Raw genomic sequence first — 19,825 nt, 5'->3', positions numbered from 1 at the left:
ATAGGAAGGGCTTGCTACATACTTACCTAAGTAAGACAGGTGTAATATTATTTTTCTAGTCATTTTTCCTATGCAAATTATATAATACAGGTCAAGAGAATGGAGGGCCCCAGGCTGTCAGGTGAAGGAAGGGGGGGAAGTTTCACATAGGCAGCTGACCTTACATGGGATCATATCCTATATGATATGATATATACGTCAAAATATCTTACGTCAAAAAAACTAATAAAAGGCTTTACAATATTACATTAAGGAGCCGTACTGAAACTTAGCTGTCGACTTCCATACAACACACATTCGGGTGATTTCAAATATTTCACCATTAGGTATTAGTCATGTTGTAATGAACATCGCTGATCCCATCTCAATTATTTTAAAGTTATCAGGAAGCCATGCCTCCACAATGTCCCAATCTCCATGGATGCTTCGGCTTCCCTACTTCCCTTTAGCCAAGTCTTCACCACTGAAGAGGCTTCCTTGGCAGATAATTAACCAATTTTCTCCAGAAGGTTACTGTCAAAAAATCTACCTGTTGCCTCAGCTAAACAGTTGCCTCTGAGGAGCTCTTTGCTGCCAAGATATTTCATGGGGGGCTCTGGCTTTTTAATTTTCACCCCACATTCCAATTCCATAGCAATTAACAGCCCCCCCCCCCCCGCTGTTGCTGCCTCAGTGTTCCTCCACCCAACATCCCCCGCATACCTACCTATCCAAATCCGACCTGTCCTGCAGAGGCCAGATCTAAGGTCCCCTCCTCCAAGAAGCTTTCCTGACTCTGTGGCTCAGTCCTGTCCTTTACCTGTCGCTTCCTCCGTTGTGCATGTTGTGGTAAGTCTTAGCTCCCTTACCAGACTGTAAGCTCCTTGAGAACGAGCACCAAGTCCCATTTATCTCCCTCCCTCTGAGCACAGAACCCTCATAAGCAGCTGCTAAAGAAACCCTCAGCCTACATTATTGCAAAATGGTACAGTGGTACCATTTCTCTGAGGAATACAATGCCAAAAAAAAAAAAAGTGTAAATAGTTTCCCTATTTGTTACTCAGTAAATTATTGGAAGTTGAAGTTATGAGGCTATTGAGAAAATTTATAGGCTCTAAAGTGCTTTTACTATTACTGCTGTGTTTCATCTAGACTGTTGGTGGGTAAGCTAGCTGTGCTCATGTACCGCACAGCCAAGATACTGTCCAACCTGATAACTCCTAAGTTTTTTCTGTAAGAGCAAGGGTAAGAAGACTTTAATCTTTCGGTCTTAGCTCATGAGAAACTAACCTTCTAATCAAGCTAATGCTTCAAAAGTATCTAAGAATATACATAAGCCAAGTCTAGGCTGTGTTATTCTGAATGATATAAGAAAATGGAAGAGATTTTCACAATGGCTGAGAAAAGCGGGAAATACGGATTGGGCTGCCTGACAATTGGTAAGTTGGGCCCAGATGTGGGACACTCACAATAACTGCTTAATTCCCTTTCCTTATCACTGCCTCTCACCATTCGATGCAAAATATTATCTTATTCTTACTGTCTCTTTCATCACATCAGACACCCCTTATCGAGGACAAGAGACAGGGCGGTTTGCTGCAAGAACTGCTCCCAGCCATTTCCAAAAAAGGGAAGACCTGATTTTCCAGTTCTCAACAAGTCCATTAAACAGCTTAAAAAAAAAATAATTAAATAAACAAACAAACAAACAAGCACGTACCCTGCAATACTTCTGCAGTTTTGCCCCTGTCTTTAGGGAGATTACACTAGTTCTAAATAGAAAGCGATAAATAATTATGACCTCAGTCTGCTCCTGCTTTCACACAGGCAGACATTCTAAACGTTAGCTCCCTCTCCTAGCACCACCTGGTCCGCTCCTAACAAACCTCAAGAAAAAGAACTGCACTTTCCCTTGTCTTATGACATTAAAAAAAGAAGACAGATGGTGACATCATGTGAATTATTCATGTCATCCTCACATTATTTATAGTGGCGTATTGAAGTGGGACGGTGAAGAGAAGTCTCTTTCGTTTACCCCATCAGACCTGGTCTTACTCACGGCCTGCAGCGGAATGAAACTGGAAGGACTGGAATCAAGGTTAACTGCGACTCCTTTATAAATACTGAACCAAAATGTTCATTCCTGCTTTGGGGCTCTGCGTTTTTTCCAAAGTCACGCTCCGCAGGCCTAACTTCTGAAGGACCGCAACTCTCAGAGCCACGCTTCGGGGGCACAAGTCCCCTCGCAGAGGTGACACCTGCAGCATTCGGCCTAACTGTCGAGTTTTGCTTCTCTCGCTCGCTGCTGCTGAAACGAGCGGACACTAACCCCCTCTACCTTGCGCATGGGGGGTGGCAGGCGTTGGAAACAGGCTTCCTGTGTTTACAAAGGGCAATTTAAAGAAGAGGAAAAAAACACATCTTCTCATGCACCAACGCTTGCTGTCCAGGTTTAAAGCACCGTGAACCGAAGGAGCGTCCGTCCGGGGAGCGCCCGCGCGGGCACGCGCCTGGGTCACCGGGGCAGGCTGGCGCCGCCGGCCCGGGAGCCCGGTCTCCTTACTGCACAGCCTCCCCCCGCAGGGCGGTGCGCCCCGGGGGCTGTGGGGGCCGGCGGGGGCCTCGGACGAGAAGCCGGAGCAGGTGCAGGCGCCGGGCGCAGGTGAGGAGGTGCGGACACCTGCACAAAGGCGAAGGCGCGAGCTTCCGGGGCGAAGCCGGCCGCCGGCGTCGGCTCCCGGCTCCCGGCTCCTGCCTACGCGCCAGCAGGTCGGAGGCTCGTCCGGGAGCCCGCGCGGCGGCCCAGCGCGCCCCGGGGAGCCCGGGGGGAGCCCCGGGGGAGCCCCGGGGGGGGGGGCCCGGCGGAGCCCCGACGCCCCCCCGCCCAGGTGAGTCACTTCCCGAGTCTCCTCCCGCGGCTGCTCTTTCTGTCCTCGCACAGGCCGAGCCCCGGCCCCGGCCCCGGCCCCGGCCCCGGCCCGCGCCGCCGCCGACCGCGGTGTCCTCGGCAAAGTTTCCCAGCCTCTCGGCTCCTCGGTGGACTCCTCGGGAACCCCGAGCGCGAACCCCGGCCGGGCCCCCGCCGTGCGCCCCGCACCCCGCACCCCCACCCCCACCCCGGGGGCCGCGGGGACCGGCCGGGCTGCGCGGCGGCAGGTGGCCCCGCGGGGAGACGGACGCGGGCGGCTGGGCCTCGGGCCTCGGGCCTCGGGCCTCGGGCCTCGGGCCGGGCTGGCGGCGGCCGAGCGGGCCGGGCGGCGGCGGCGCAGCAACAGGAGGCCACTCACCACCACATGCGCCCCGGGCAGGGCGAGGGGCTTGGGGCTGATGAGCGGGGACACCATGTAGAGCAGCAGCACGAACGCCACGAGGAAGGCGGCCGCCAGCAGCAGCATCGCTCGGCGGGGCCGGGCCGGAGGGCGGCGGGCGGCGGGCGGCGGGCGGCGGGCGGCGGGCGGCGGGCGCGGGGCTCGGCGGCGCGGCGGTCACGCGCGGCCGCGCGCAGCAGGAGCCGCTGTTTGGGTTCGCGGCCGGCGCGGGGCGGGGCGGCGGCCGGAGGGGAAGAGGCGGAGCCGGCGGAGGGCGCGACCGCGGCGGGGCGGGGCGGGGCGGGGCGGGGCGGCGCTTCCCGGGGGCGGGGGCGGGGGCGGGGACGGGGACGGGGGGGACCGGGGGGCCCGCGCCCCTGGAGCGCCCCGAAGGCCCGGGGGTGGCCGCGGAGGCCGGCTGCCCGGGGGCACGCGGTCCCGGGGCGCCCCCCGCCGCCCCGTGGAGCCCCGACGCGAAGCCGACCTCCCGGGCCCGGCGCGGCCTCCGCGGCGGGCTCAGCGCTCGGGCACGGCCCACGGTCGGGGAAGCCTGGCGGTGGAGTTTCCTTGGGCTTCAGAGCTCCTCGCCTTTCCCGAGGCGAGGATCAAACCCAAACCAAAACAAACCGCTTCACTGAGATCTAATTCACATCCCATCCCATTCACCGACTGAAACTGCACAATACATGGTGTTTGGCGTAGTCCCGGACTCCTGCAACCACCACCACAGTCCATCTAGGACGTTGGGTTAGTGATACACACCCCCACCCTAAAAGGTCCTGCACCCTTCAGCAGCCACCCCCCTCCCCGTTCCTCCCAACCACGCCCCCAGTCCTAGGCTATCACCCATCTGTATGTCTCTAGATTTGCCCAGCCTGGATATTTCGTATAAATGGAATTCTGCTATACGCAGCCTTTTCTGTCAGGCTTATTTCACTTAACATAATGCTTTCAAGGTTTATCCCTGCTGTACAATGCTACTGCACTTCACCCTTTTTATCACCAACTTGTAGTCCCTCGTATGAATTGATCACATTTCATTTATCTGGACATAGAGGTTGTTTCTCTTCGGGGGCTGTTAGGAATTACAGTGCTGGGCACCTGGGTGGCTCGCTGGTTCAGCATCTGCCTTTGACTCAGGTTGTGATCCCCGGAGTCCGGGGATCGAGTCCCACATCCAGCTCCCCACACGGAGCCTGCTTCTTCCTCTGCCTGTGTCTCTGCCTCTCTCTCTGTCTCCCATGAATAAAAAAATAAAATCTTTAAAAAAAATAAAAAGGAATTATAGTGCTGTGAACATTCATGGATGAGATTTTGTGTGGACATATGCTTTCATTTCTCTTGGATACAGACCTCGGAGCAGAATGGCTGGATCTACGGTAACTCAATGCTTAACCAGAGCTGCCAGATATTTTCCAAACAGCCACATCACTTTCCGTTCCCACCAACAGTAAGTGTTCCAGTTTCTCTACATCCCTACCAATACTTATTATCAGTCTTTTTAATTATAGCCTTTCCAGGGGGTGTGGCATCTCATTGTGGCATCTCATTGTGATATCCAAATATCCTTATTTGGATAAGGCACGGAAGTTTGCTTGTTTGCTTGCTTTACCTTTCTGTTTTTGTTTTCAGAAATGGGAAGGAGCTCAGGGGCAAAGGGAGTGATCTAATGTTTTTTTCTCTCTTAATTTATTGCCCAGAGTTAGGCGAATGACAAGGTTTGAGGGCACAGTCCGCAAAACTTCTGACACCACTTCAAATTTGGGGGTTCCTCCCTAGAATAAAAAAAATTAAGAAATAAATTTAGGGGTTCCCAAACCAACTTCACTTTTGGTAATTCTCTGGAAGGCCTCACGGAATCCCGCATTGAGCTGTTATTCTCATGGTTGTAATTCACGACAAAGTCAGCCAAGAGAAGAAGTACATAGGGCAGAGTGTGGAGGCCTCCACCTGCAAAGCTCCGGTTGCCACCTCTCATGGAGTCAGGACACGTGACCCTCCCAGCATGGGTGGTGTGATACTAGAGTGGAGTATTGCAAACCAGGGAAACTCATCGAATGTCCAGAGTGTTTATTGGAGTTTTCATTATGTTGCCTGTATGGCTGAATGCAGTCTTCAGGTCAATTGATGTTGCCTGATACAACCTTCCACCTAACTCACATCGTTGGTCTTTCTGGCATGATCAACCTCCACCTTAAAAGTACAGATTGGCCTGCCCTCATTTAAACAAAGGTACTTCTATCAGGTATGGCACAGATTACCTCCAAGAAGCCAAAGACAGAGGCTAGCCCTTCTGTTCTGAGAAGACTCTGAGGCAAGCCTAGATTCTTTACTGCACAGGTCACTCCCTGGCCTTTATCCAAAGCTCTCCTACAGCAAAACAAACATATGCCCTAACATTTGGAGGAGGCAGTGTAGAGTAGGAGGCTCTTAACTCAATTTCTCAGGATTTGACCATCAAGGGGCGCCTGGGTGGTTCAGTCAAACATCTGCCTTCCACTCAGGTCATGATTTCAGGGTCCTGGGATTGAGCCCCGGTTGGGCTCCCTGCTGAGCAGGGAGTCTGCTTCTCCCTCTCATTCTCCCTCTGTGCTTTCTCTCTCTCTCTCTCTCTCAAATAAATAAATAAAATCTTAAAAAAAAAATCTGGCCATCCATATCAGTAATGCAATCTTACTGATAACACTGGCACTGATAAGTGCCAGTGTTACACCATACCCCAATATGGGCAGTAGACATGGCCTGAAAAATAAGAGTTGAAAGATAGTGGCATATCACTGGAATTTCACTCAATCATCAACAACTGGTCCAGTTCGTCATCACATCACGTGTCTCCCAAACCAATCCCTCACAGGTTTGCAGTTTCCATTCAACTCTATCAGCTTCTAGGAAAAAGAGTGGTGTCCAGCTGCTAAGACATCTGGTCTAACTGGACTCTAGTAGGAGACAATATCACCTCTTGCTATGAGCCTCGGTCAGGGTGTTAACGTCATACTGGATTTTACTTGTTGCATCGCCCATTTATTTGTTCTTTTACCTGCAGCTACTATTTCTCCTTCTGTTTTTACTCACACTTTCCCCTGTTGGAAGGAACACTAGGTTCAGCCTAGTTCTATGCTGTTCCAGATTGCCAGCACTGCTAGTAGTTGAGTGGACCCCCTCAGTCCATTCCCATTCATAGAGGGTACGGTGATACAGGCATACAGCTTGTGGGCTTTCTCAACCATGAGGCAACACAACTGCATTCACTATCAATCCCAATTTCATCAGAAGGAGTGAATGCATAACCTCCCCTCCCTTCGTCAGTGTCTTGGAATTCTACTATAAAGGTTGAAAAATATAGTTTCTTGCTTAGGGATGATCGTTGATTCTAGCACCTTCATTTGAAGCCCTGGTCCTTGGGATCACAGAATTGGGGAGAAAAAAGAAAGAAAGAAAGTTGAGGCAATGTGGAGGGAAAAAAAGCAGAAATTATGGTCATACCATACCATCTTCTCTCCATGGGAAGAACTGCATAGTCATACCGGCATTCTCCCTCACTCCCTCCAGATCCCCCAGAAAAGTGGAGAGATCTATCAAAGTGAGCAACACACTCCTGAAGACACATAAGTCATCCTTACATGTCTTTATCTCTCCCTCCCCCATTTTGTTTTCTTTTATTATTAACGGTGATTCATTCCAGAGAGAGAGAGAGAGAGAGAGAATGAAAGGAATAGAGAGGCAGAGGAAGAGAAAAACAGACTTGCTCAGAGCATGGAGCTTGACTTCACCACCCTGAGGTCACGACCGGAGCTGAAACCAAGACTCAGACTTTTGCCCGACTTCACCACCCAGCCGCCCTCCCTCCCCAGCTACCCCTTCCTCTTCCATTTTAGGCAACAAATGTTTCAATTACCTGTTCCAACTCTCCTTTAGACCTTTACTCAAGATGATATGCAGCATGATTCGTTCATCTGATGTGATATCTTTTTGCCCATTGTTGGACACTGTGGGCTGTAAAGTATGTTCTTTGGTCTGAAGAAATGGAATTGGTGGTCCGAATTGGTGCAATATCTTCTGGTCCCATCCTTTTATAGTGTTTTGAGCATTTGCACCTACCTCTAGGCATGCAGAACCCAGTCCAGAGTGTCCAGAGTGTATCTGTCCTTGTGAAAACCTGTTTGTAACCTTCCAGGACCAGCATCAGCCCAAGTACCAGTTCTGTGTTGGGCCTTCCTCGCAGGGAATCTGCCCCACAGCCATCTGCAGATGCAAAAAACTGCATCTCTGTCATTTTTTTGGCCCACAAAAAAGTTCTTATTGGCATTCTGTGCTCCAGAGGGTACAAGAGGACAATGTCTATATTCATCCCATCTCTACATTGCTTCACCAACAGGTTTAGAACCATCTAAATGTCTATCAATGGATAAGTGAATAAAGACAATGTGTTAAAAACATATACTATGAAATATTAGTTGGCCTTTAAAAAAAGGAAATCCTGCCATTTGTTATAACATGAATAAAACCGGGGACGTTACACTAAGTGAATATAGAAAGATTTCACAGAAATATAGAAAAATATTGCATAATCAGATTTATATGTGGGATTGTAGAAAAAAGAAAAAATCACAGTAACAGAGAGCAAAATGGTGGTTACTGGAGTCTGGGGCTTGGTAGGGAAGAGAAGATTAAGAAAGAGAGAGAGAAAGAAGAAAGAAAGAAAAAGTAAAAAGGAAAGTAGAATATCAGTTTCCAGAGGCTGGGCGGAAACTAGTGTGGAGAGTTACTGCTTAATGGGTAAAGAGATTCAGTTTTGCAAGATAAAAAGAATTCTGGAGACCAAGGTTATGATGTTTGCACAACAATATGAATGTATTCGATGCTACTGAGCTGTCAACTTAAAAAAATGATTAAGATAGTAAATTTCATGTCATGTGTATTTTATCACAGTTGACATTTCCCCCAGGTGGATTCTAATATGCTTCTATCAATATCCCAGCAAGATTTTTTGTAGGTAGAGGCAAGAGTATTCTAAAATTCATGTGTAAAGGCAAAGAAACTAAAATAGCTAAAAATTTTTAATAAAAGAAGAACAGACTGGGTGCCTGGGTGGCTCAGTTGGTTAACCATCCGACTTTTGATTTTTGGCTTAGGTCCTGGTCTCAGGGTCCTGGGATCCACCCACGTTGGGCTCTGCACTCAGCAGGGAGTCTTCTAGTTCCTTTATCTTTGCTCCCCAACCCCATCACACACATTCATGCACATGTGTGCGCTCTCTCTCTCTCTCTCAAATAAATAAATAAAATATTTTTTAAAAAATTAAAGAACAGAGTTCAAGGAATCAGCCTACCTGATTTTCAAGACTTGTATAGCTATAATAATGAAGGCTGTGTGGTACTGGCCTCAATGGGACCCAGAAACAGACCTACACGAATACACCACACTGATTTTTTACAAAGATGCAAAAGCAACTTAATGGAGGGGAAAGTAGCCTTTTAAATAAATGGTGCTGTGACAATTGGGCATCTATAGACAAAAAAAATTAACCTCGACTTGACCATTACACCTTCCACAAAAATTAATTCAGATGGTGTGATAGTTAATTTTATCCATCAATGTGACTAGACTATGGAGGGTCTAGATATTTGGTCAAACACTATTCTGGGTTTTTCTGCAAGAGTGTATATAGTGAGATAAACTTTTTTTTTTTAAAGATTTTATTTATTCATGAGAAACACAGAGAGAGAGGCAGAGACACAGGCAGAGGGAGATGTGGGACTCAATCCCAGGATCCGGGGATCATGACCCAAGCCAACCACTGAACCACCCAGGTGCCCTGTGAGACAAACATATAAATCAGTAGACTGAGTAAAACAGATTATCCTCCCCCATGTAGGTGGGTCCAATCTAATCTGTTGAAGGCCAAAATAGAACCCAAGGCTGACCCTCCACCAAGTAACAGAGAATTATTCCTACCTGATGGCCTTTGACTGGAACATCAGCTTTTTTTCTTGCCTTTGGACTTCAGTTGAAATATTGGCTCTTCCCGGGGCTGCAGCTTGCCAACTCACCTGTAGATCTTGGAATGTGACAGCCTCCATAATCATGTAAGCCAATTTCTTATAACCAGTCCACCAATCAATCCTCTATTGGTTCTGTTTCTCTGGAGAGCCCTGACTAATGCTGAAGGAATCACGGACATAAATGTAAAACTACAAAACCATTGGAAAAAACACTGGATTTTAAAAGAATGAAGACTTTGGTCAGTCAGGCAAAAAAATTCAGGCCACTTATTTATAAAAGAAATCAGGCTAGTTTCAGATTTCTCCATGGTGTCATTCAACACGAGAGAACAAAGATGCATCTATAAGATCCACAAAAAAAAAGAATGTCGAGCCAAGGTTTTGTATCCAGCTAATCCATGTTTCACCCCTTGAACGTGTAATAAATAAGGAAATGATTTTCCCTTGAGTGTTTCTTAAGGAAAGTATTAAGACTATTAGTCCATTTGGGCTGCTATAAAACGATACCACAGACTTGGTGGCTTATAAACAACAGAGATTTATTTCTCCCAGTTCTGGAGGCCAGGAAGTCCAAAATCAAGGCCCTGGCAGATGCGGTGGTTGGGAAGGCCCACTTCCTTGTCATAGATTGTGTCTTTTCACTGTGTCCTCAGGTGGCAGAGGGGGGAAGGAACTCTCTGGAGTCTCTTTTACAAGAGCATTAATCCCATTTATGAGACAAAATCACTTCTCAAAGGCCCACCTGCAACTGCCATCCTGTTGGGCCTTGGAATTTGACATATGAATTTTGGGGGGCACAAATATTCAGTAGGTAGCCAGCTAAAAGATGACTGAAAAGGTATGGTGCTGCCTTTTGAGAATTTTTGAAATGAATATATTTAACCATAGAACAAAGAATGAAACAAATGCAGGGGCTATGGAACAGAATGCTATGTCATTGGCATATACCTTAACAATGGAAGAATAATAAAAGAAACACATTTTAGGAGGGGAAGAAGGAAAACATGTGCAAGGTAGGAGTGATTTTATGAATGGTGTCCTTTATAACTGAAACCCAAAGATATCACTTCAAGCTGACAAGTCAAGTAATAGAAGAATAAACAGTTAGCTCCATGAAGGTAAACATGAAGAAATATTGACACAAATCAGGCGAGCTGGGAAATAAGAGGAAGTATATACATTTTATCGCTGTTTATCATAAAGGATTAAGACATTATTAAAGGGAATAGAGGGATACGGGGCCAAATGAGGTGTAATTGTAGAGGCCAACAAAACAATACCTAATGACCGACTTGAAGAAACAACGAGGCAAAATGACACTCCTGCCTGATGACAGGATCACGGTGTCTCCTGCTCCACTGCACTTGCTGCTTCTGGGTCGCAAGCGCTCTGGGTGATGCAGGGCTGGCTGGCACCCCTCGGGAAGCCCTGTCTGTTTTGCTCTCAGCTGAGAGCCTTGCTTTCAATGCTCCTCAGACTGTGTTGAATGTCCAGTTGCCTTTTTTATATCCCTTCTGTGGCAAACCAGTCAGAAAAATGAAATGATACCTGAGCAAAACAAGCACATGCGACATACAAGCTTTAATGATTAGCTGTTAGAATCCACAGACTTAAAAATCATAAATGTAATCAGAACAAAACATAATACAGAAAAAAAGACTGACAAAACGGTTAGGCTGTTCGTTAGACATATGCATAAAAGTGGTTCATGTGGAGAATTATTTTTGTAGTGAACTCTATTTTCTAGAGACAGTCACCACATCTCCAATCGCACACACTCTTTCCTAACGTGACACTAATTCCATCCAGTGGTGGGGTGTATGTCCCCTCCCCTTGACCTGGGTTGGCCTTTGGACTGAATTGATCAATGGACTGTGGCAGAAAGGACACTGCAGGACTTACAAAATAGGTTGCAAAAGGCCATGTAGCTGGTTTTCTTGGGACATTTAATCTGAGAACTAATACATGATCCTCTGAGTAAGCTCAAGCAGTCTCTGGAGATGTCCTTGTGAAAAACGGAGGCCTCCAGTGTGCAGTCCCAGTTGAGCTCCCAACCAGTAGTTAACACCAACCTGCCAGCTGAGTGAGTGAGCCATTTTGAAAGTTAATCCTCCAACCCCCCCCCAGTGATGCCTCACCAGCAGAGATGAGCCATCCACCCTGTGCCCTACCCAGACTGTAGATTTTTACTTCTTTGTTTGCCTAGTTCTGCTCCCTCCTCCCTCTGTTCACAGGCGATGATCTGTAGTAAACATCTTGCCCCCCAGACTCCTCTTGTTGGCTTCTGCAGAACTTAACTTGTAACAACACGTATCACCCAACCCTTATCCTGACAACTTCCCTTCTTTATTAGAAAATGTAACTCATACTCTCCTCAAATTCTAGCATTTGACTTATCCAAAAGATTAAATAATCTGGTTAGAATTTAGACCCAAGTACAAAAAAGTTTATTTTTTGGTGTAAGAGTCATTTAGGAAATTCCAGATGATATTTTGATGCTGTGTGTGGTACTAAATGGGATCTTTTCTGCACATCAGCAGGAACTCTTCTCAAAAGCTATAGTATAAAATATGTGTGGCTTCATTTGAAAGGTTTTGCAAAGAAAAGCTCTAGTCAACTAAATTTGACATTACTAAATGAACTATTGGGACTTCATCAAGATAAGAAGCTTTTGCACAGCAAAGGATACAGTCAACAAAACTAAAAGACAACCTACAGAATGGGAGAAGATATTTGCAAATGATGTATCAGATAAAGGGATAGTTTCCAAGATTTATAAAGAACTTATTAAACTCAACACCAAAGAAACAAACAATCCAATCATGAAATGGGCAAAAGACATGAAGAGAAATCTCACAGAGGAAGACATATAGACATGGCCAAAATGCACATGAGAAAATGCTCTGCATCACTTGCCATCAGGGAAATACAAATCAAAACCACAATGAGATACCACCTCACACCAGTGAGAATGGGGAAAATTAACAAGGCAGGAAACCACAAATGTTGGAGAGGATGCGGAGAAAGGGGAACCCTCCTACACTGTTGGTGGGAATGTGAACTGGTGCAGCCACTCTGGAAAACTGTGTGGAGGTTCCTCAAAGAGTTAAAAATAGAGCTGCCCTACGACACAGCAATTGCACTGTTAGGGATTTACCCCAAAGATACAGATGCAATGAAACGCCGGGACACCTGCACCCGGATGTTTCTAGCAGCAATGTCCACAATAGCCAAACTGTGGAAGGAGCCTTGGTGTCCATCGAAAGATGAATGGATAAAGAAGATGTGGTTTATGTGTACAATGGAATATTCCTCAGCCATTAGAAACGACAAATACCCACCATTTGCTTCAATGTGGATGGAACTGGAGGGTATTATGCTGAGTGAAGTAACTCAATCGGAGAAGGACAAACATTATATGTTCTCACTCATTTCGGGAATATAAATAATAGTGAAAGGGAATATAAGGGAAGGGAGAAGAAATGTGTGGGAAATATCAGAAAGGGAGACAGAACATGAGAGACTCCTAACTCTGGGAAACGAACTAGGGGTGGTGGAAGGGGAGGAGGGCGGGGGGGTGTGGGTAACTGGGTGATGGGCACTGAGGGGGGCACTTGACGGGATGAGCACTGGGTGTTATTCTGTATGTTGGTAAATTGAACACCAAAAAAAATAAATTTATTAAAAAAATAAATTTGACATTACTTCTGGTAACTTCAACTGTACTTCCAGTCTATGAACATGGCAGGACAAGACAAAGGTGAAGCAACTGAGGCACTTGATCCAGTAACAAAGTTTGGTGGGATGCCAAAATAATCAGTAATCAACATAAACGATGTTTTAAGGCAATATTAAAAAGAATTAATGCAAAAAAAGTCCATGGTGAAAAAATATCAAAATCAAAATATAAAGATCGTCTTACCATGACTGACTGAATGAGTAGCAGAGGTATGTGATGGGGTTACAGTCCTACAGCTATCACTCCAAAACATCTCATTCTTCGTCTTCATAAACTGTTGATGACATTTTTTTACTTGAAAAATAACAAATATACTTCATGTCCATTAGCATGACTATCATAAAAAAATCTCAGCAAAACAAAAATGGGCAAAACAAGTGTTGGGGAAGATGTGGAGAAACTGGAACCCTCATGTACTGGTTGTAGGAATGCAAAATGGCGCCATCACTTATAGTGGTTTCTCAAAAAGTTAAACATAGAATCACCATGGAATGATTCTATATACCTACCTAGGAGTTCCACTCCAATGTATATGCCCCAAAGCGACCCAAACAGATCCTTGTATACCCACGTCCTTAGCAGCGTTACTCACAACAGCGAAAGGTGGAAACAACATAGATGTTCATTAACAGATAAATGGATAAAAAAATGTGGAATTTACATATATACAATGGAATATTGTTCAGCTTGAACAAATGAAGTTCCAATACATGCCACAACATGGATGGACCTTGAAGACACTATGTCAAGGGAAATAAGCCACATACAAAGGACACATGGTGTATGAGTCCATTTATACAAGGTACTTAGAATAGGCAAATTCATAGAGAACTATAGTAGAACAGTGGTCACCAGGCCTGGGGGTGGGGGTGGTAAGTTATTGTTTGAGAGTTTCTGTTCAGGTTGATGAAAATTCTGGAAGTGGGTGGTGGTGATGCTTCCACAACATTGTGCATTTAGTTAATGCCATTGAATTGGACACTTAAAAATAGAAAAAATGGTAAGTTTTATGCCATATATTTTTTACAGTAAAGATAATGAACGTTCACTTTATAAAAAAATGAGAAAATAAAGAATACATTTTAAATTAGTAGTAATGAACACTCAGAGAGATAGTTGCTTCTGGCTCCAGACTTTTTTCACAGCATCTTGGGATGGCCTCACAGTATGTAGCAGTGTGATTGAGATGTTTTTTTCTCTCTGGACTTTCTCTTCCCCTGTTAGGTGAAGGTGGCAGGCTTCCCTTGTATGGTGTAAACCAGCAAAAGCATAATGGCCTGTAAAGTATTTTCTTTTCTACTGGCTCCCCCTAACAAGTCCTAATCTCTCAGGTCACTGAGAGCAAGTAGAGGAAAGGGAGACTCCATAGGTTGCATGAAGGAATGGGGACGGAATCTCCCACCTCACACGGTCTGAGGGTCGGAGCTACCTACACCCACAGATAGGATGGCACTGAGGCTTCCAGCCTCTGCAAAGATTCTTCTCTTGTGTTCCTGGCATGGAAGGGGAGAGCTGAGGGATGTCTGTGGACTTGAGTGCAGAGAATGCCAGTAATAGACTTGGTGCATTGAAGATTTATCTCCTGTGTGAGCACTGGGGAAGCCTCTTGGACTTTCCTGCAGTCCTTTGGGGGAGAGGCCTGATAAAGAATTAACAGTGACAGCACGGTGATTTGGATTTGACTTAGTGATGATGTAGAAATATGGTATTATTTGCCTACTGGAATTTGTGAACTGAAGTTTAGACCTGGCATTGGTCAGGGCCCAGAATTTCAACATCCCCTAAAGTCAATAGAAAAATGTCAAAGGGTTTCCTCTACTTTGTAGTCAAATCTATAGCAGAAGGAACCTGTGAGAACTAATGTTCTTAGAGGGAAGATGCGTGTTCGGGTGTGTGTGTGTGTGTGTGTGTGTGTGTGTACAATCACCTTAGAGGAGCAGCTGTTGATAGCAGTCCACTGTTCTGATTGGCCAGAGCTATGCCCCATACCACACCTGTGAACTATTTTTACACCAGCCTACCTACTGTCATGTGGCTGCTACCAATTTCTTCCATTTTTTGGTATTAATGTTTTCATTTAATAATCCAGACCTCTGCATGCCAATACTTTTTTCATGTAATCGCTTTTTCTTTAATATGGAAATTCTCAAAGGTTTCTATAAAATTGTCAATGGATTTTTAAAGGAACTTTTTATGCCTAAGACATCATACATTTCAATTAAGAATATGAAAGCTTTTTAATATTGCAATATATGATGTCTTAGGCCATAAATAATTCTGTTAAGTCCACTGACAATTTTATAGAAGTCTTTGGGAAAACAGGACAGGAGTCTTGGAGTTCTGGCAACTTTCCAAGACACAACTATTCTCATATCCAGGATTGCCTACATCCAAAAGTCTTGCCATTTCAGCCAGAAGAGTGTTCAGTTGTACATAACAAAGGTGTTCCATGATCATATTCATAGATTACTTGTGTTAGTGCTTGGGAAACAGTCATGGAATCTACCACTATGTTTCTTTCAAATTAGTTCCAAGTTTCACCTCCTTCAGAAGTGATCCTTAATCCCTCAGTCTTATTAGTCACATTTGCTTTATATGACTTGCAAGTAAATTGCAGACTTCAGGGACTTTCATCTCTTATCCCGTTATGTGTATGTTCGGGATGTGTCATCCAAAAATAACGGTGCAATACACACCAATATAACCACAATACCATTATCCCACCCAAGACAATAACAATTCCATAATATCTGATATCTAGTTTATATTTATATATTTTCAATTACCTCCTAATTGGTTTTTACAGCTGTTTTTTTTTCTCCCCTTCAAACCAGGTTCCAGTCAAGTTTCACATATTACAGTGGGTTATTAGGTTATGTGTCTTCAGTTTCTTTTAATCTAGAAGAGTCCCTCAACCTTTTATTTAATGGTATCCACTTTTTAGAGACCAGGCCAGTATCTAGTAGTTGTCCTAATCTCTTTTGACTGATTGGTTCTTTTTTTTTTTTTAAACGATTTTATTTATTTATTCATGAGAGACACACAGAAAGAGAGAGGCAGAGACACAGGCAGAGGGAGAAGCAGGCTCCGTGCAGGAAGCCCGATGCGGGACCCGATTCCAGGACTCCAGGATCACACCCTGGGCCAAAGGCAGGTGCTAAACTGCTGAGCCACCGAGGGATCCCCATGACTGATTGGTTCTTGATGTTATTTATTTCTCTCTCCCTTGAATTTTCTGTAACTCAGCAGTTACATCTATGGCTTGATTAGATTCAGATTACAATTTTTGGTAGGAACACTTCAGAAGTGTATTTTGTGTTGCATCCTACCCAGTAGCACATATCTGTTTGTCCCCTATAAGTGTTGCTCAACTTAATTTGACTTCTTGGGTAAGGTGGTGACAATCATCTCTCTCCATCATAAAGATCATGTTCCCTTCTGTAGTTAGCAGATCATCTGGGAGTGACACCATGAAATGTTGGCAGATTGTCACCAGCAATTCCTCCCATTTCTGTTAGCATGTGCTGCTCCTCCTATCAACAGGTAGAAAACTATTTTTCATCCCTTGAATCTGGACTGGCCTTGTAACTTAGTTTAACTAATATAATATGATAGAAATGGTATTTCCTTATTTCTAGGCCTAGGCCTTAAGAGGCCTTGAAGCTTCTCTTTTTGCCCTCTTGGGTTCAAGCCACCAAGAAACTCAGGTTGGACTACTGAACGATTAAGACACCACAAAGAGGTCCAGCCAGCCTAGCTGGATGTACTAGAAATATGAGTGAAGCCATCTTGAATTCTTCAGCCCTAGCCAAGCCATCCCAGCCAACATTATTATATAGAGCAGAGGCAAGCCCTCTCCCTGGAGCTCTGCCAAATTTGCAGAGTCATGAGAAAAAGTAGATGGCATTTTAAGCCAACATTGATTTTGAGTGGTTTGTTATTCAGGAAACAGGAAACAAATCCCAAGTAAATATTCCGTTTCATGCAATAGTTTTAGTATCCTTTGATATTTGCTTGAGTCGATTATTTCATTGAGGTTGCCACAGGATAGTTTAAATTTTGCTATTTTCTCTACAGCATTGGGAGAGGAGGAGGGGGAGAGAAAATGGGGGAAGAAAGGAAGAAGGAGAGAGAGGAAGGAAAGGGAGAGATAAAGGACCAGCTTTCTCTCACTGTTTCTACCAAGAATGATGGATGAAATGTTTAATTTTTTCAATTATTAGTTTCAGAATAAAAAGTTGAATATTCATCCCCAAGGATGGCAAATGAGGTTTTGCCCTTCTACTTCTTTTCGAGCCTTCTTTACATGCTTGTCCTCCATAGTTGCTTGGTACCCCATGCATATCTGTCATTGAACTCAAAGTGTTATGCTCTAATTGCTGATTCATCTATCCATTTAACTGAACTATGTTTGTTGAGGGCAGGCATGTTAGAGGTGAAGCCAAGTACATATAAGTTCTAAGTGAAACTAGATTTGTCGTACTCCTTTTTTCTTTATACATATCATCTTACATAATTTAGATAATATCTGATTTTTTTAACCATGCAATTGTTTTGCCTTTTGGTGATTTTAATGTTTTATGTCTCTCATTTTTAAATCAAGAGTAACAGCCCGTAGTTATAAAACAAACAGTAGAGTGGGCCAGTAATATAAATCAGCAGTTCCGGACCCTCAAAGCCTCAACTTCATGAGGGATAACCACTTTCAATTTTTTAGGTTTGGTTCTTGTATTTTTTTTTTTTTGATGGCTGTATCTTTCAACTCAGATGACTTTTTCACAATGCTATCTTGTTTTCCCAGTGACAGATGGGATCTACATCCTCTCCCCTTGAAACTGGAGGGCTTTTGTGACTGTTTCAACCAATAGAGTATGGCAGAGGTGACGCACCATGGCTTCTGAGACCACTGTTAAAAGGGAAGTTTCTGCTTCTCTAAATACTTGATCTTGAAGCCTCCAACCTGACTGTCCGGAAGCCACCATGCAGTGCGGAAGCCTGAGCGACCCCTGCAGACACTGCTTGGAAAGGCCCAGAGACTTCAGAGATGTCCTGCTGCCCCCAGATGTTTCAGCCCTCTGCCATTCCAGTCCCAGCCACTGTCTGGCCGTAACTATGTACATGGCTCCTGGCTAGAACTCGAGTTCCTGATCCACAGAAACCAAGAGAAAAAATACCAAGAGAAAAAATAGCTCTTAAAGCCATGATGGTCAGGCCTCTTGGAGGCCAGACTTGGGAGTTTTTTGGTGGTACCTTTTGGTTGTACCTGAAGCAACACCTTCATTTACTTTGGTCCTAAGGACTCTCGTATCACTGAATTATCACTTATGATCTCTGTGGGGAAGACTGTTTCAGTTATCATGCTAGGTCTACTGCCTAACGTGCCGACCAAGTCCACTTGGCTTGTAATGGTTAGTTGACATTAATCGGCTTCTACAAAGGATCTTTCCAGCTCTGATGAAATCAAAGAGCCAGTTAAATAATTTGGAATGTGTTCCTTTCACCTGTCAAAGGCTTGGTTAAGGGACTGGATTATGGATCTTCTGTGGGAATAGCGAGGCCTTGTGAAGGTCCTCACAATATAAATCCATGGTAGCATTTCTTTTTCCTAAAGATGTTGGGTTCTTCTTTTTACATTATATATTAATGGAGTTCTGAGTGGGTTGATTGTCAAGCTGTTTCTTCAACCAGCTAAGCAAACAATTAAAACCGCTCCCAGCAGCTCAAACCAAAATGCTAAATTCAGAGTCTCTGTTGACTGAACTCAAGTAAGACTCAATAATTTCTGAAACTAGGCTCTCCTTTTAACTGATAACCAAAATACTCCATTCCTACCCATAGGGTTCCAGGTTTTTCCTGAGACTCAGAATCCTTCAAATCCTTATAAATATACACATCCCAATACTATGCACCATGCTTTTTGCCTCCCAAATTTCCTTACCTTCACATTATAAAAACAAAAAACCCCCACAAAACTTGATGACTCTGAATTCAACTGGTATTACTTGGTAACCTGCAAGATCAAACATAAAGTTTCACTTGCCTGTTTTAGGACTGTGAATGCAAGAAATGTTTATAGTCACAGAAGATCCCTGGGTTTCGCTCCCTGCCTTGACTTCAAGTAGCAGTCCTTGAAGTTCTCATGCCTTTTTTGTTTTACAGCAGCTATGAAGGAGATACCCAATGTCTTGTCTTCACTAGGCACTTCATTAGCTGTCTCACCACAAGCTACCAGATTCCCAGCGGGTCAGATGCTATTGATGCTGCTATGATCCTGTTTCTAATGTCCTGCCTTCATTGTGGTGCTCAAGATTGATGGACCTGGTGCCTAATGATGAAGAAAAACAGGATATCTCCAACTTTGGTATCTGTAGTGTGGGGCCAGGGGCATTCCCAAAATCAGGAAGGCAGTTTGGATGAACAGCAGTCCTCCAAAGTACATTTGTTTGATGAATTACCTTTGCTGTCCTTTTTTTCACTCTGTCTTCTTAAAGTCTCTATTATTTTATAGGGTTCCAAAAGGGGAGACAAATTCCTGTGATCAGCTCTTAGCCTGACTGATCCTAACTCTTCCTTTAAAATCTTTTACTTATTTTGGGAAATTAAAATATTTAAAGATGAAAACAAAGGAAAAATGAACAAGTATTCATACTTCTACCACCCAGATTTGGCCACTGTTAATTTCTTGACATATTTGTTTTCATTCCCAATTTTCTTTTTTTAAAGTAAAAATGCAGGGGAGGGGAAAAATAATAAATGCTCATGCAAAGTATTCAAACTTAGAAAAAATACAAAGATTC

General features: G+C 44.5%; 1 protein-coding gene and 1 long non-coding RNA gene across 2 annotated transcripts in view; one reads left to right on the top strand and one right to left on the bottom strand.

The window, feature by feature from the left end:
- LOC129514607 (3-ketodihydrosphingosine reductase) overlaps positions 1-3,420 on the bottom strand; it is a 39,029-nt gene extending 35,609 nt beyond the window's left edge. Inside the window, exon 1 of the mRNA XM_055333347.1 lies at positions 3,267-3,420. Coding sequence (XP_055189322.1) covers positions 3,267-3,374 — 108 coding nt within the window. The 5' untranslated portion in view covers positions 3,375-3,420. The remainder of the gene's footprint in view (positions 1-3,266) is intronic.
- On the top strand, positions 712-19,679 carry LOC129514608 (uncharacterized). Its single transcript, XR_008665465.1, has 3 exons — positions 712-2,867; positions 4,639-4,737; positions 17,830-19,679. It is a non-coding gene; the product is annotated as an uncharacterized LOC129514608 (long non-coding RNA).
- The last annotated feature ends 146 nt before the right edge of the window (positions 19,680-19,825 follow it).

This window comes from Nyctereutes procyonoides, unplaced genomic scaffold (genome assembly GCF_905146905.1).
Source record: "Nyctereutes procyonoides isolate TBG_1078 unplaced genomic scaffold, NYPRO_anot_genome, whole genome shotgun sequence".
Lineage (NCBI taxonomy): Eukaryota > Metazoa > Chordata > Mammalia > Carnivora > Canidae > Nyctereutes > Nyctereutes procyonoides.
Note: the sequence above shows the minus strand (reverse complement) of the source record. Positions and strands in the feature narration are given on the sequence as shown.